This window comes from Hippopotamus amphibius, chromosome 9 (genome assembly GCF_030028045.1).
Source record: "Hippopotamus amphibius kiboko isolate mHipAmp2 chromosome 9, mHipAmp2.hap2, whole genome shotgun sequence".
NCBI classification, from domain to species: domain Eukaryota; kingdom Metazoa; phylum Chordata; class Mammalia; order Artiodactyla; family Hippopotamidae; genus Hippopotamus; species Hippopotamus amphibius.
This window is the reverse complement of record NC_080194.1, coordinates 104,570,289-104,586,455: the sequence shown is the minus strand read 5'-3', so window position 1 is coordinate 104,586,455 and position 16,167 is coordinate 104,570,289. Positions and strand designations below refer to the sequence as shown.

The window sequence follows — 16,167 nt, the reverse complement described above, 5'->3', positions numbered from 1 at the left end:
CCTCCCCCCCACCAAAAAGAACAAGACTTGTATGCCAAAAACTATAAGAAATCCAAGAAATCAATGAAGAAAGATGAAAGAAATAAAAAAATCTAAGTAAATGAAATCCATATTTCTGGATTGGAATAGTCAACATAATAAAGATATCAACTTTCCCCAAGTGGATATACAGGTTTAATGCAATTCCTGTTAAAATCTCATCAAGATTGTTGGTAGATATAGACAAAATTAGTCTAAAGTTTATATGAAAAGACATAGGAACTATAGTAGCTAAAATAATTTCAAAAGAGAAGAATAAAATGGGAAAAATTAGTCTACCCGATTCCAAGATTTGCATAGCTACAACAATCAAGACCGTGTGATACTGGCAGAACTACAGACACACATATCAGTGGAACAGAAAAGAGAACTTAGGAAGAGACCGACACAATGGTGCCCAAATGATGCTTGACAAACATGCAAAAGCAATTCAATGAAGGAAGGATGTTTCCAACAAATGGTACTGGTGTAGCTGGGACATCCACAGACCAATCACACACCTCATGCAAAATCCAATCCAACATGGATCACGACTTATGTGTCAAATATAAAACTATAAAACTTTTAGAAAAAAAAATAGGAGAAAATCTTCTTAGACTTGACACCAAAAGCACGACTCATAAAATGAAAACCTGATCCATTAGAGTTTGTTGAAATTAAAAACATTTGCTCTGCAAAAGACCGTTAAGAGGATGAAAAGGCAAGCCACAGAGTGGGAGAAAATATCTGCAAACCATACCTCTGACAATGGGCTAGCATCTAGAATATATAAAGACATCTCAAACCTCCACAGTAAAACAAAAACAAAAACAGCAATTAGAAAATGGGCAAGAGACATGAAGAGACATTGCACAAAAGAAGAGATACAGATGGCAAATAAGCGCATGAAAAGATGTTCAACATTATTATCTCCCAGGGAAGTGCAAATTAAAACCACAATGAAATAGACTACACAGAATGGCTAAAATAAAATATAGTGACAACACCAAATGCTGGCAGGCATACATGAAACTGGATCACTCAGACATTGCTGGTGGGAACGTAAAACGATATAGCCACTCTGGAAACAGTTTGGCAGTTTCTTTAAAAACTAAACATGCAAATACCATATGACCCAGCAATTACACTCTGGGGCAGTTATCCAGAGAAAGAAAAACTAATGTTCACACAAAAACTTCAATGTACATGAATGTTTACAGCAGCTTTATTCAATATAGCCCTAAACTGGCAACAACCCAGTTGTTTTTACATGTCTTTTAACAGACAAATGGTTAAACTAACTGTGGCACGTCCATACTACAGAATACTACTCAGCTATAAAAAAGAAGGAATTCTTGACATATGCAACAGCCTGGATGAATCTCCGGAGAATTACGACTAAAAAAACCCATTCCTGATAAGTTACATACTATATGATTCCATTCTTGAAATGACAGACTCATAGAAATGGAGGACAGATTAGTAGCAATGGTGGTTTCCAGGGGCTGGAGGGTAGGGAGGATGGGGAGTTACTGTTTAATGGGTAAGAGTTTCAGTTTTACAAGACCCAGAGTTATGGAGATGAATGGTGGTGATGACTGCACAACAGTGTAGACGTAGTTAATACTCCTGAACTGTACACTTAAAAATGGTTGGTGGCGGGACTTCCCTGGTGGTCCAGTGGTTAAGACTCCACACTTTCACTGCAGGGGGCTCGGGTTCAATCCCTAATTGGGGAACTAAGATCCCACATGCTGTGTGGTGCAGCCAAAAGAAAAAAAATGGTTAAGATTGGCAAATTTTGTCTTATGTGTATTTTAACACAATTAAATTATTTCTTCCAACTACATATGAATTTACAATGACCTTGAAATTAAAAGTTTATTTAAAAAAGAACCCTAAAACAAGTCATTTATCATCAGTACTTAAAATCTTCTTTGGCTTCTCAATACTCTTACAATAAATTCCAAACTGAGGCTTGTTGAGATCAGTCTCTGCCTCTGTACTCTCCTCACCTGCTCTGCTTCTGGACAAGGACCTTTCTCCCTGTTCCTTCAACCGGGACCTCGTTGCCTCAGGGCCTTTGCACCAACTATCTCTAAGCCGTCTTCACACGGAGGCTCTTTCTCACCATTCATGACAGCATCAAAGTCATCTCTTCAAAGAATCTCTCTCCCACATCCTCTAAAGTAGCCCCTGAGTCATACTCAGTCACTTTACCCTATTTTAATTTCCTGAACTCGTTAGGAGGGGATATTTTTTTCTTGTTTTCATATTTAGTGAATATAACCTCCATCAGAGAGAGGATTTGGTCTCATTCACCATCATATTCCACCCCGGCACAAAGTAGGCCCTTAATAAATATTTGTCGAGACACTTGAGTGGATGAACAAACACAAAGAAAGAGGCCTACGTGGGGCTCCTGGGGGAGAGGGTGGGGGCACAGAGAGGGACTGGGGACACATGCCAGTCCCCTAGTGCATTCCAAATCGGCTTCAGTGTGCCCAGATTCTGCTACACTCATGTTTTCACAACCACACCCTCCCTTCCCCCACCTGCACAGTTTTGTCATAAAAATGTCATCAGGGTATAATGAGATAATGTGTTGACTTCATAGTGCTCAGCAAAGAGAGGCCCCACCAAGGATTACGGCCCCGCTGATCCCCAATTCTGACTCTGTGGAAATGCAGAAACCCCTTCTCCCTGCCGTGGACCTGGCCCAGACTTCACACCATGTGGGCTGGGTGGCAGGAGGATGCTGGTACAGGTGCCCCAAGCACCCGGCAGCAAACCAGCTGTGTCCGCTCATGAGTCACTTGATGCTTATACCATATACCTACGACTTATAATTCTCTGGGAGTCATAGCAGATGTACCGAGGGCATGTCACCAGAAAGACACTGGCATAGACATGCCATTGCCCCAGCATTGAATCCCCCCAATAACTTCATACGATGCATCATATTTACAAATGAAACCAGCGAGACCCCAATCCTCACCCCTTCTCTTACTACCCTCAGTTCCATCCCACACACGGTGTGTGGACCCAGCCTGCAGGTCTCAGCTCGATCCACGCTCCTCACTCCCACAAACAGCCATCCCTCACCCTCCCCTTAAGGCTTGGGGTGCACCCACCACAGGCACTGTCCCCCAGATTCAAGGCAGAGGCCAGTGCAGGCCTGGAAGCCACTCAGGGCTGTCTGGCCAGGTACCCAGAGAATGGTCCAGAAGAGGGGCATTGGCTCCATGGCCTCATGGAGTCCTTGCCCTGTGAGGATGGGCATGGCTGGAGGAGGGCCAGAGTGGCCTCCCTAAAGGGTCCCCTTTACCCGGGTGAGACAGCCACATGCCCCAAGCACTCTGCTCTGTGGGGTGGGGGAGGGGTGCTGGCAGGGCCCCATCACGCCCAAGCCCTGCTCCATCTCCTATGGCTCCGCAGGTGGTAGAGCGTGGCCAGCCTGCTCCTCTGAGAAAACCCAGAGCTCAGAGCCAGCAGGACACTCCCCAGGCACAAAGGTGATGGGTAGAGGGCTTCTCACCCAGCTCACCCTCCTTTCTGCCTCCGCCTCCTGCTTTGGGGCCTCACTGCCCACGGTGCTCCCATCAAAGGAGAAAGAAGTCCCTCAGCCAGTTGTCTTGGCAGGAGGGGTGGGGCGACAATTCTATTTAACCGAACGCTCCTGGACTAGATGTTGCAGAATCAAAGGGAAGGACCAGCTAAGCCCCAACTCCTCAGCTGAGTGCATTGGGCCTGTGGTCCCCACCCCCCCACGTCATGTGCCCCCACCATCTGTCATCACCCAGGCCCATGCAGGGGTCTGGAGCCTGCGAGCTCCTCCCATCATTGCTACCAGCTGTTCCGTTTTTCTGCTGGGAGGTCCTGCCTCAGCTCAGATGTCATCTCGTCCCAGAAGCCTATCTGAGGCCCCCATCAGGATGAAGTGCCTGGCTTACCTTGGACTCCAGCCGCCATTCGAAACCATCCTTCCCTTGCCCCGGACAGCCATCTCTTCGAAGAAAGACCGACAGCTGTGAGCCCTCTTTTGGCCAGGGCCTGGCATGCAGCCGGCCTCCAAGGAAACATGAATGAATGAGTGAATGAATGAGGAGTGAGTGAACAAACAAGACACTCCAGGCCTCTTGGGAAGGGGTATCCAGGGACAGGGGCACCCCAAATCATGTCACCTATTTCTAGGCAAAGCTAAGCGCATCTCTAGGAGAAAGACTGGCCATTGTACATCCTGGTGGTGGGAACACGTCGCAGCCTGTGTGCCCCAGGAGAAGCTCCCAATATCTCCTTGACTCCAAGGAGGGGACGCCTGTGGACAGCTGTGTCCAGGGGATTGGGCCCGCCCACCAGCACCCATGTAATTAAGTTCAACACCCCGGTCGAGCTCACGGTGAGTGAATGGAGTTGGGCCGAGAGGGATGGACCCAGATCCAGCATCCAAATCGGGGAAAAAGCAGGAGGAGGCCAGCAAACAGCCAGGGATGAAAACAGCGCTCCTGACAGAACCACAGGCTCGGAATACAAGGGTCAGAGAGCAGCCCCGCCCCTCCCCAGGCGATGTCCAATCACATGCCACCCAGAGCGCCTCGGCCTCTCACTTCCTGGCCCCACCCACCGGCCAGCCCTTCCCCCCAGCAGGCTGGCTGCCGGTGAGAACAGCCAGGTTAAACCTGGACATTCCAACCCTTTTCCATCCGGGCTCAGCTACGCTTTCCTGACAAGTAGGCTGAGGCCCCATGTCCTCCCTTCTGGTCACCTTGTCACGTCCACACGAGAGAACTGGGATGCAGTCCCGTTTCCAAACATGGCAAGGAGAAGGAAGATAGAACCGTTAGGGTTCTACAAGTTTCCTTGTCATGTTTATTCTTTTCTGGTTGGACTGCCCACAGTTCTACACAGGACCTGGTGAAGCATGGTCCAGGAGCCTTCAGTTAAATATGAATTCCCCTGAAGTGTGTCACACCTCTGGCGTCAGGATTCAGCTGAGGGAAACCCTCCCTTGCAGAATGGGAGCACCCCAGCCAGTGGGGGAGTGGGGACAGGAAGCATAAAGGAGGGGGATGTGGCCAAAACTTTACCAAGTTCTTGATAACCTTCTCCAGGCAGACACAAAACACCCAGAGGATCTCAAGGTGAACAGCAGACACCCCCTGCCCTTGAAGGAAAGACTCCAGCAGGAAGAGATGGACAGGCAGACAATTAATAAAACAAGTCCAGCTGTGCTCTAGGAGAGGCCAGATAAGATTCTGGGGGAACATAACTGAAGGACTTATCACTTCTGCCTGGTAAGGTACAGCTGGACCTCCAAGGCAAAGAAGGAATTCACTGACCAAGGGGAAATAACAATTAATAAATAACTGTCATTAGCATGTCCCAAAACACATCACACACACAGCACAAACTAGCACTTTCTCTTCTGGAATCCTAACAAACGCCCTGCAAGACAGGCATTGTCTCCATTTTAGGAATAAAGCTCAGAGAGGGCAAGTGACTTGTTCAAAGTCACACAGCTGGTCTTCTTGACTCCAAAGCCCACCTTACTGTATACCCCCCAACCCCCATAATAGGCTATAACGACAGCAAGGAGGAGTGAGATGCCTGGAATGAAGTAAACAAAATACCACAGAGAGAAAGACAGTGCAGGTGAATTACTCCCAGGACAAAGAGGAAAACTCCTCAAGAGTCAGAAATGAAGAAGGAAATAAGGGAGGAGAAAAGGGAATGTTGCGGTGTGGAAGCTAGGTGTCTTTAGTATGGGAAGTGAGAACAGTCTCTTCCTTATCCAGTGAGATGTGGACAAATATCTGTTTAAACACGATCACATCATCTTAGGTGATGCATTTAGTGGACACTGTGCACGAGCTAAACTATATCAGCCCCAACCAAAACATTTACAGGGGTCTTCATAAATTTGCACCAGCTCTCATGAGAATGAGTCGCCCTTCCTCTTTCTCTTTCTTGTGTTGTCACGACCAAAAATCTAGATAATGGTGTGGCATGATAAAGGTGTTAGCAAAGGCTACTGTGGCAATTAGACTGCAGGATGTGAATGTACCAACTTGTACAACTCAAACTTACACAAGTTTGTGTGTCGATGTCATCTCAATTTTTTTAAAAAGAAAAGAGATAAGAAATCTAGGATCTGTTCATGTCCTAGAGATCGAAGGGATGGTAAGATGGAGGATGAAATGGGCAACTGGGAGAGGCAATCTACCATCGATCACGCCATGGTCATGCGCCATCTTGTTTTCTGTGCAAAAGTTCTGTGTGAATACAAATAAAAGCATCCAAAATGTTTCCAAAAATGAAGGGAACGAGGGATTGAACTGTGGCAAGACACAGCTGAGTAGCCAGGATTATAAACAACAGAATACAGCACAAGGTAGCTACGGGGGTTCAGCGGGGGTTTGCCACCCTGACCTCAGAGTGGGAAATGCAAGCTCAGAGCGCCCCCAGGCCTGAAATAACTGCTGGGAGCTGCCTTGGGGCAGTGTTCCTGCGATCTGCTTCTTCTTTTTTTTTTTTTTTTTCAATTTTATTGAAGGATAGTTGATTTATTATAAGATGTGTTAATTTCTGCTGTACAGCAAAGTGACTCAGTTATACATATGTATATACATTCTTTTTCATGTTCTTTTCCATTATGGTTTGTCATGGGATATCAAATATAGTTCCCTGTGCTCTACAGTAGGACCTTGTTGTTTACCCATCCTATATATAATGGTTTGCCTCTGCTAATCCCCAACTCCCATTCCTTTCCTCCCCTACTCCTTCTCCACTGGCAACCACGAGTCTGTCCTCTATATCTGTGAGTCTGTTTTTGTTCTTAGTTCAGCCATGGCCTGGCCTCAGCTTGCATTCCCAGAGCACTTCCCAGGGTCTGTGCAGGACTTCCCCCACTGAACTTCAAACCATCCTCCAACAACCTCTTAAGAAGCATTCTATCACTCCCATTTAAAGGTGGGGAAACCCAGGCTGAGAGGACAAATCTGGGCCAATGAGACATCAGGGGAATCAGCTGCAGGCTCTGGAAAAGACAGTCCTCTCTGATAGGGAAAAAAAAAAAATGCCATATTCCCTTTCCTCCTTTTCCGGGACACTGTTGTATGAGACGTGATGCCTGGAGCTGCTGCTGCCCTTCTGTGATCTTAAGGAACCACGTGGCAGACACACAGGGGCTGGCAGAGAGGAAGTCAAAGGAGGCTAAGATCTTGAGCCCAACCTGGAAACACCTCTTCTAGATTGTTGTCAGGTTAATAGGCTCCTGTTATCGAAGCCTCTTTTGGCAATGTCTATTGCTTTCAGTCCGAGGTATCGTGAGACATGGGAAAACATGCATAAGACGCAGTCCCTGCCTCAAAGGGGTCCCAGGAACCTCCCAAGCTTCTCCCACCCTAAGGCTCTGCTCAGGGTAATCGGCCCAGCTTACAAACTTTTGCAGCAGGCAGACTCATAAGGAAACTGTCAAATTATGCTTTAAAAAATGAGGCTAAGAAACAATAATCGCACTGAGACAGGGCTATACAATCTGGAGCTTTTTCTTTTCTTTTTTTTTTAATCTCTTGGCCACATCGTGCGACCTGTGGGATCTTAGTTCCCTGACCAGAGATCGAACCCGCGCTCCCAGTCCCCTGCATCGGAAGCATGGAGTCTTAACCACTGGACCACCAGGGAAGTCCCTGGAGCTCTTTCTTACCTCGGTAAATGCCCCTCACAGAATCCCCCAGCCCAAGAAAGTTCTCCCCACGGGTCTGAGCCCCCGCACTGTCTCGGTCTGCACACGACACCAGTGACAGACGTAACTGTGCACTTGCTCTGACTGATGCCCCCCCTCCCCACCCCCACAGTCATCTCCCCATGTCAGGAACAGGTCTGCATTCTCACCCGCACTCTCCTGGGAGCCTCGGGGCCTGTACACAGGAGGAAGTCCACAAATGTTCACCTCAGGAGCATCCCAGTGGGGTCTGTTTGATGGGCCAGAGTCAAACCCAGCCAGTCCCTGTGACTCTCCTTGTGACCTTGAGCAAGTCACTTTGCCTCTCTGAGCCTCCATCTCCTCATCGCAAGTTTGCGAACCAGTTTAGAAGGCAAGGACTTTGCTCCCTAAAGATCTGGGTTCACAGCTCACCACCATGTACTCTCTGTGCATGAATTCAAAGTGTCCTGAGAGCCTTGATCTCATTTCATCTTCCCGACATCAAACCATCAATTCAGTAAGGTTTCTCGAACCTCTGAATGCCAGGCACTGGGGGCACAGAAGGGAGTGAGACAGGCCCCACCCACCTCCGGCCCCCAGACTAGAGGACTAGGCAGACGATGACCAGGCCGGCCACGGGATGAATGCTGTGAGTCAGAGAGTGACAAATGCTAAAATTAAGATTACGAGGGATAAAGGGCTGGAGAGTTATGGGGGGTGAGGGAAGACAGACGCTGGAGCGGAGCAGTGAATCACGTAAGGAGATCCAGCTTTTCCAGCTGCTCGGGGGTGAAAGCAGTCCAGGCAAAAGGACAAGCTCATGTGAAGCTCCAAGGAGGGACAGAGCCTCCAGGCCAGCAAGGTCCACGTGACCAGAGCCCAAGGAGCGAGGCAGCCCAGGAAAGGCCATGGGGTCAGGAAGAGAACAGGGTCCATGTCACATGAGACCTTGGTTGGCTGCAGAGAAAGGTACGGACTTTTAAGTGAGATGGAAGCTTCTGGAAGATATGGAGTAGGGCCATGCCACAATCTGCCAGAAGGAACTAGAGGGGGGACAGGAGGGATGTGGGGACACAGGTGAGGTGGCTGCTACAAAAACAATGCCTCTCGTATGGGAAACCAACAGAACTGGGGCCTGAAAGCAGGACGCACGTGATACCCCAGGTCCCAGAGAGCAACCTGCCACCCTTCCTGCCCAGCCAGCAGCCGGAGGCCACAGAGGGGATGCACCCCAGTTCCAACTCACATCTGAGTTACTGGTGAGGAAGAAAAGTGGGTTAAAAGTGGGTTAACCCCTCTTCCTTAACAAGTAACAGTGGCAGAAGTAGCAATGACAATTACATCAGAAATACAGGATTCCTCAAAAGAATGGGAATTAAGCTTTACTTAACAAAGTTCCTGCTGGCTAAGTTTCGAAGGCAGAGGGAAGGCTCATGACAAACGCACGTCTGCTCTGATTGAATACTCTGTGCTCAGCTCCTAGTGCCAAGGGGAGGGAAAGACCTCCCAGGAAGGCCTGTAAACATCCACCCCAAAGACAAGACCCTGACGTTTCTGAAACGCTGTTCCCATAATTTCTTAAGTCATAAAGCAAAGGGCAGTTGTGAAAATTAATGATCATTTGAAATTTTTTCAGTTGAGGTCAGTAATTCAGTACTTAAGCTCGTTTGGTTTTTCTTAAAGGTGCCTTATTGTATTCAGAAAATATAAAAACCCCAAGCTGTAATTTTGACATTAAGAAAGCCAGCCCACTGTTCCCTTCCTTACAAGGTTTTTCAGTAAAGGAAATCCTGACAGTTCATTCTCTAAACCCAAATACAATACAATGGCGTGTGTGTGTGTGTGTGTGTGTGTGTGTGTGTGTGTGTGTGTGTGTGTGTGAGAGAGAGAGAGAGAGAGACTGAGAGTGTGCGTGCACTTTTTTGCTTATACCTTGGGAGCTGACTGCGGGGTGCATCCAACACATGGGACTGTGGCTAAAGTTCAATTTGGGAAAAAAAAATAGAAATACACAACTCTTTGTGTTTATGCCTCAACTCTAAACACAATATGAGTTTGCTGAAGTCAAATCCCATGTCTTGGAGAGGTGTGGGGGTGAGGGGGTAAGGGAAGCCAGTCCCTGGAGCTGGAGCAGGGCCTGGAGGGGGAGAGGACAACGAGGTAGGCAAGGTAGGGTCTCAGAGACCCTGACTGTCCGGTCACTCCTTCACACCTCTCCGTGTGAATGCTGAGGGCTGGGAGAGGATGGCGCTGGGGAGAAGAGCACCGCTGTGAAAGGGGCAGGGCTTGAGGTGGGCGGGGCTGTGGGGCGGGCCTATGAGGCAGAGTGCTTGGGATGGGCGGGGCTTGAGAGGCGGGGCTTGTGGGGCCCCTGTGTGAGGGGGCCTCACCTGGCCCTTCTGCTCATCAAATACTCCCTGCATGGTGAGGACCTTTCACTCTGGGAGCAAGTCCCTTTCATCTTAGCACATGCACCCCCCCCACCGCCCGCCATGCCCCGTATACTAAAGGGGCTCCCTAAATGCGTGCCCAACTCTGTTTCTGAGCGGCAACCACCCGACCCCAGCAGCGGTGCTAGGGATGCATTCATCCGAGGGAACAGAAAGGCAAGGCAGAGCTGGTCAGCCCCGCGGCCTTTACCTCACAAGGTTGGCGCAGGGCCCGGGCCACCGGCAGCTCTGGTACACGCGCTGGACCACTGTCTCCGAGCCGTTCTGCACCTGGCAGGACACCGTCCGTGTCACCGTGTGACGGCACCAGTGCCTGTGGGGAGAGCAACAGTCGGGTCAGTCCTGCCTGTTCCCGAGGCGCTGACTGTGGATCAGAAGGCCTTGCGAGCCAAGGAGGGGTCCCTCCACAAGCCTGAGGGGCCCACTGAGACCCTCTGTACAGTCTAAGGTGAAGGGAGAGTACCCACTCCTTCTAGCCATCAAGCCCCTGCATCATTTCAGACTTCAAACACTCTGTGTGAAATCCGTGATAAGGGCTGTCAGCCTGCCAGAAAATCCCACTCTGGTGGGGAAACCGATCGCGGGAGATGATCAGGACACACGGGAACACAGGGTCGCAGGAATAACCACAGGATGAGCACAAGCGGCTACGGGGACCCAGCAGGGCCCCCCACCCAGGTCCTAAGAAAGGCCCACAAGCTGAGAACTGAAAGGTCAGAGTCAGCAAACCCAAAGCGTGGGGGCAGAGAGTACGGACAATTCGCAGAGGAGACAGCAGAGTGACCGAGGGCTCGGTGAGACGCACTACAGCCGGTCCAGGGACCCGCCTGCAACTAGACTGAAACCTGGAGGAAGGGGAGGAGCCAGGCGAAAGGAAGAGGCGTGGAACCTGCCAGAGGTGGGTCTTATGATATCGGTGGGGAGCCACTGAAGGACTGGGGTGAGGGGGCGGGGGGCTAGGGAATGACTCAGATGGGTCTGGTTTTAGAAAAGCCCCTCTGGTGCAGGGTGTAAGAGCCGAGGAGGCCTGAGCTGGGGCGTGCAGCGGGGAGGAGGGGACATGTGCAAACAATATGGTGATTGGATCAAGATGGCAGACACCTCCCCCTCCCTTCTCCAGATCCTAGATACTGAAAATCTAAAACTGAGTCCCCGCTGTGACATCAGCAAGATGGTGGGAGAGGAGGTCCCTCACTCAATACCCGCCAGTAACAATAATTTGTCAGCCATTCTGGAACAAAAATGCCTTTGTGGGAGCTTTGGGATTCTTGCAAACTATCTGATAAGGATAGATATCCAAAATATATAAGGAACTCATAAAACTCAATAGCAAAAAAATAATAATAATAATCCAGTAAAAAATGGCCAAAAAATCTGAATAGACATTTTTCCAAAGAATACATATAGATGGCCAACAGTTACATGAAAAGGTGCTCAACATCACTAATCATTGGGGAAATGCAAATCAAAATAAGATATCACCTCACAATTGTTAGGATGGTTATTATCAAAAAGACACGAGGTTGTTGAAGGTGTGGAGAAAACGGAACCCTGGTACAATGTTGGTAGTAATGTAAATTGGTGCAGCCATTATAGTACCTTCCTCAAAAAATTAAAAATAGAAATACCATATGATCCAAGAACCTCACTTCTGGGTATCTACCCAAAGGAAACAAAATCAGTATCCCAAAGAGAGATCCCCACCCCCATGTTCATTGCAGCATTATTCACAATAGCCAAGATGGAAGCAATCTAAGTGTCCATCAACAGATAAATAGATAAAGAAAATGTAGTGTATATGTACAACGGAATACAATTGTTCAACCATAAAAACTAAGGAAATTCTATCATTCATGGCAACATGGATGAACCTAGAGGACATTATGCTCAATGAGTAAGTCAGACAGAGAAAGCCAAATCTGTATGATCTCACTTACAAGTGGCGTCTGAAAATGTCAAACTCATAGAACCAGAGAGTAGAATAGCGGTTGCCAGGGAAGGGGGGGATGGGAGAGATGGAGAGATGTTGGTCAAAGGATACAAACTTCCAGTTATAAGACGGATGAGTTCTGGGGATCTAACATACAGGTTAGATCTGTATATCGTGATTATAGTTCGTAATACCATATTGTAGACGTGAAATTTGCTAAGAGAATAGATCTTTTTTTTTTTTTTTTGGCACACGGGCTTAGTTGCTCCGTGGCATGTGGGATCTTCCTGGAGCAGGGATTGAACCTGTGTCCCCTGCGTTGGCAGGCGGATTCTTAACCACTGCGCCACCTAGGAAGCCCGAGAATAGATCTTAAGTGTTCTTACCACACACATAAAAAAGGTAGCTATGTGAGATGATAGACGTGTTAATAATCGTGGTAATCATTTCACAATGTATATGCAATTATATCATCATGTTGTTAACCCAAAAATTCAAGCTGTGCAACCTAAATGAACGCTTTTCAAATCTGTCAATCAGAACTCAATAAAGCAGAAAATACAAATAAATAAAAATAAGTCCCTAACAGCACTGGAAAACAAAAGGCAGCGGGCCAGATATTTTGAGGACTCCTTGAGAGATTAAAAGCACATGGGGCTAAACTGAAGGAGGATGCACAGCCCAAAACACACAGGGAAGATTGGGGCTCAAGGTGGGTACAGCATAAGATCAGCAGATGTGGCTAACCAGATACGGGAGTCAGAGGTGACTGTCAGAGGACCACAGGAGAAGGAGCCAGACAGGTAGGACCAAGATCCCTATCCCTGCTGGTGTCAAGAATCAGGCATTGAACTCACTTGTTTTGTGGCAGGTGTGGTCAGAAAGGGTGCCTCAAAGGCTGGTGACCTCCAGGAGAAACTGGGACCCTCCCAAGGTCAGACAACTGAATTCTTGCACATTCTTTACCCTCTACCTATACCATCAACACTCCAGGAGGCAAAGCAGTAGTGAATAGAGAAATAGAGACAAGCTGACAGAAAACCCCAAATGCCAAGAATATCAAATTATTTAAGAAAAAAGGCCAACGCCCTGAAAGAAAGGCACTGACTCAACAGAGAATAAATCACACTACAAGAAAAAACAATTAATGAAGCAAATAGTGGAGACAGTTTTTTCAAGCATAATTAATGTCTTCAAAGAGAGAATTTTTCAGTCATAAGAAACATTATGCAATCAAAAAATTCGATATCATAGAAATGAAATGTATGGCTGTGAAAATAAAAAGGCTCAACAGATGGGCTGAAAATACAGAACAGACAAAGCTAAGGAATGAGCTGAGGAGCTGGAAATCTGAGCCATGACTTTTCCAAGAATATACTGCAAAGGGACATAGAGATGGAAAATGTATGAGAAAAGGTGAGGTACCTGGAGGACAGACCAAGTTCCAACATACATCTGTTAGTAGCTCCGGAAAGGGAGATGAGAGAGAGAGCACTGGAAAATATAGACTTGAAGCAATAATAAAGAATATTTCCCAGGGCTGAAGAAAGTCATGAATTCTTTTTTGTGTGTGCAAATAAGGTTTTTTATTTTTTAATCGAGATATAGTTGCTTTGCAAAGTTTCAGGTGTACAACAAAGTGATTCATTTATATATATATATATATATATATATTCTTTTTCAGATTCTTTTCCATTATAGGTTATTAAAAGATACTGAGTGTAGTTCCCTGTGCTATACAGTAGGTCCTTGTTATTTATTTATTTTATATATAGTAGTGTGTATCTGTTAACCCCAGATTCCCAATTTATTCCTCCCCCCACCTTTCCCCTTTGGCAACCATAAGTTTGCTTTCTTTGTCTGTCAGTCTGTTTCTGTTTTGTAAATAAGTTCATTTGTATCATGTTTTTAGACTCCACACGTAAGTGATAGCTTATGATATTTGTAAAAGCCAGGAATTCTAAATTCGAAAGGGCCCACTGAGTGCTAAGCAAGATGAAAAAAGACAGACATATTGGGGTGAAAATTCAGAACACTAAGGATGAAGAGAAAATACAAAACACTGAAGAAAGAAAAGAAAATACAAATCTCCTAAAATAAACTGAAACTAGATTTCTTATGAGCAATATCAGATTCAAGAATATAGTAACACAATTGCTTCAAAGTTCTGAGGGGAAATATTTAGAACCTAGAATGCTATACCCAGACAAACTGTTCTTCAAAGGTGAAGGCAAAAAAAGACATTTTCAGATTCACAAGAACTCAGAAAGTTTACCAGTCGCCTTTTCTGAAAGAATTACTGGAGGATGTATTTCAGCAAAATAAAGGACATAGGAGAATGTAGGAGGAATATATTAAATATGAGAAATTATGAACAAAGAAACAATAATAAGATTTTAAAATAGCCTAGATCTAAAATCCAAAGTGATCTCAACATGGACGATGGCAAAGAGGGGGCAGAGGGAACTAAAATTTGCTGAGATTTTTGTCTTGTTCAAGGAAAGGATATAGAAACTGTGCAACTTTAGGTGTAGTGGGTAAATATGCAATCAATTTTTTAAAATTTAAGATAAATACTAGGAAGTGTAGGAAAAGAACATAAAACTGACAAACCATGAAAGAAGAAAGTAAAACAAAGAAAAGTTGATTAACCCAAGAAAATGCTAGAAAAGCAAGAAAGTAGCAACAGAAAACACAGTAATTAAAAGACAATGGAGGGGCTTTCAAGGTGGCACAGTGGTTAAGAACCCGCCTGCCAATGCAAGGGACATGGGTTCAATCCCTGCTGCAGGAAGATCCCAAACGCCGCGGAGCAACTAAGCCCGTGCGCCTCAGCTATTGAGCCTGCGCTTTAGAGCCTGTGAGCCACAACTATTGAGCCCATGTGCTGCAACTACTGAAGCCCACGCACCTAGAGCCCATGCTCCACCACAAGAGAAGCCACGGCAAGGAGGAGCCCATGCACCACAACGAAGAGTAGCCCCCACTCGCCGCAACTAAAGAAAGCCCACGCACAGCAAAAAAAGACCCAACATGGCCAATTAAATAAATAAATAAATAAATCTATTAAAAAAAAAAAAAAAGATAATGGAGGGGGACTTCCCTGGTGGCACAGTGGTTAAGAATTGCCTGCCAGTGCAGGGGATTTGGGTTTGATCCCTGCTCCAGGAAGATCCCACATGCCACGGAGCAACAAAGTCCGTGCACCACCACTACTGAGCCTGGGATCTACAGCCCGTGAGCCGCAACTAGTGAAGCCCACATACCTAGAGCCCATGCTCTGCAATAAGAGAAGCCACTGCAATGAGGAGCCCGTGCACCACAATGAAGAGTAGCCCCTGCTCACCACAACTAGAGAAAGCCCATGTGCAGCAATGAAGATCCAACACAGCCAATAAGTTAATTAATTAATTAATTTTTAAGAAAAAAAAGGACAATGGAGGGACTTCCAGTGCAGAGGACACGGGTTCGAGCCCTGGTCCGGGAAGATCCCACATGCCTTGGAGCAACTAAGCCTATGCACATAACTACTAAGCCTGCACTCTAGAGCCCGTGAGCCACAACTACTGAAGCCTGCACTTCTAGAGCTCGTGCTCCGCCAAAGAAAAGCCATTGCAATGAGAAGCCCTGGAAATAGAAAGGAGAAGAGAGGAATTAACAAAGATGGAAGAAGAAATTAATGAAATAGATTACTTTCAAAAGTGAATCAACAAAAACACAGGTTAAAGAAAAAATCAAATGGACAAAACTTAGACAATTCTTAATGAGAAACAAACAAAACACATAAGTAGACATTAAGAACAAGGAAAAAAGTTCATATAGAGATTAGAAATTGTAAGTAAATATTATGTCTGATCTTACATCAAAATTTTTCAAAATCTTGATAACTGGACAATTTTCCAGGAAACTATACATTACCAATATTGGTACAGTCAAATATACCATGGAAGAACATGAAAAAGCAGTCAAACATCGACCCCTCTCCCCAAAGGCCCCAGGAGACCTGGTTCTGCCACCAGTCTGCTGTGGCAGTGAGCAAAGTGATGCCTCCTCTCTAAGCCTCA

At 46.5% G+C, this 16,167-nt stretch overlaps 1 protein-coding gene across 2 annotated transcripts in view; it reads right to left on the bottom strand.

The window, feature by feature from the left end:
- The window catches only part of COL26A1 (collagen type XXVI alpha 1 chain), a 163,343-nt gene that overhangs the window by 109,683 nt on the left and 37,493 nt on the right, over positions 1-16,167 (bottom strand). For both annotated transcript variants that reach the window (XM_057750948.1, XM_057750949.1), the window contains exon 2: positions 10,364-10,486. In XM_057750948.1, the coding sequence (XP_057606931.1) occupies positions 10,364-10,486 (123 nt within the window). The remainder of the gene's footprint in view (positions 1-10,363; positions 10,487-16,167) is intronic.